We start from the raw sequence: 1,079 nt of genomic DNA, 5'->3' as shown, positions 1-1,079 counted from the left end.
GGTTGTCCTGGATCCCGTGTAGATCAGGTTGGTCCCGAACTCACAGAGATCTACCTAACTCTAGAATGCTGGGACTAAAGGCATGTGACACCATACCCAGCCTAAGGAAAAATATTTTTTTAAAAAAATATCAAGGCCAACCTGGGCTGCCTGAGACCTTTTGTCATATATACACAGACACATTCAAAAAACAGTTTTACTCATAGCTAGATGTGGTGGCTCATGCACGAATGAGGCAGAGGCAGGCAGATAAATGAGTTGAAAGCCAGCCTGTTATACACAGTGAGGCCCTGTCTCAAAAAAAAAAAAAAAGTTCAATTAGAATTTCATGGTGTTAGGAGAGGTCCAATAAACTTGTACTAACTTGAGTTTTCTTTCAGCTGAGGCTTTACACACATGGCTTTCGATAATTTCATCAAAATCNTGTATATTAAAAACAAACTGCTGGGCAGTGGTGGCACATGCCTTTAATCCCAGCACTTGGGAGGTAGAGGCAGGCAGATTTCTGAGTTCCAGGACAGCCAGTGTGAGTTCCAGGACAGCCAGGGCTACATAGAGAAACCCTGTCTTGAAAAAAACCAACAAAACAAAACAAACAAACAAACAAAAACCAACAACAACAGGGNAAAACCAAACCAAAAGGCAAACCAAAACCAAAAAATATGCTTAGGCCAGGTGACCCTTTAAATCCCAGCACTCTGGAGAGAGAGGGGGATCTCTGTCGGTCAAGGCCAGTCTGGTCTATATAGTGAGCTCGTCCTCAGCCAANATTTCATAGTGAGACTCTATCTCAAAAAAGAAAAACCCTATGGCTCCTAAAGGTCTCGTTAGCANCAGTGATACCTGAGGTGAGGGAAGCTGGCAGCCCACTGCTGGCACTCTTTCTNCAGGCCCTGTGTGTGCACGCTCAGCTTCTGCTCATATAGGAGCTCGTCGATGGCTGTGAACATGGCCTGCACTTTCTCAGTGGCATTCTGGTCAAGTTCCTAGAAACAAACAAACAAACAAACAAATAAACAAGACCATCCCCAACACTTAGATGAGCTCTAAATGTACCTGGTGAGCTTCTATACGGTCAG

The 1,079-nt window shown here is 44.1% G+C and overlaps 1 protein-coding gene across 1 annotated transcript in view; it reads right to left on the bottom strand.

Moving 5' to 3' along the window:
- Fam149b1 (family with sequence similarity 149 member B1) overlaps positions 1-1,079 on the bottom strand; it is a 37,777-nt gene that overhangs the window by 26,385 nt on the left and 10,313 nt on the right. The window contains exon 4 of the mRNA XM_021203831.2: positions 844-986. Within this exon, the coding sequence (XP_021059490.1) occupies positions 844-986 (143 nt within the window). The remainder of the gene's footprint in view (positions 1-843; positions 987-1,079) is intronic.

The sequence above is a fragment of the Mus pahari genome, chromosome 8, assembly GCF_900095145.1.
Source record: "Mus pahari chromosome 8, PAHARI_EIJ_v1.1, whole genome shotgun sequence".
NCBI lineage: Eukaryota > Metazoa > Chordata > Mammalia > Rodentia > Muridae > Mus > Mus pahari.
The sequence above is the reverse complement of the archived record's forward strand: the minus strand, read 5'-3'. Positions and strand labels throughout refer to the sequence as shown.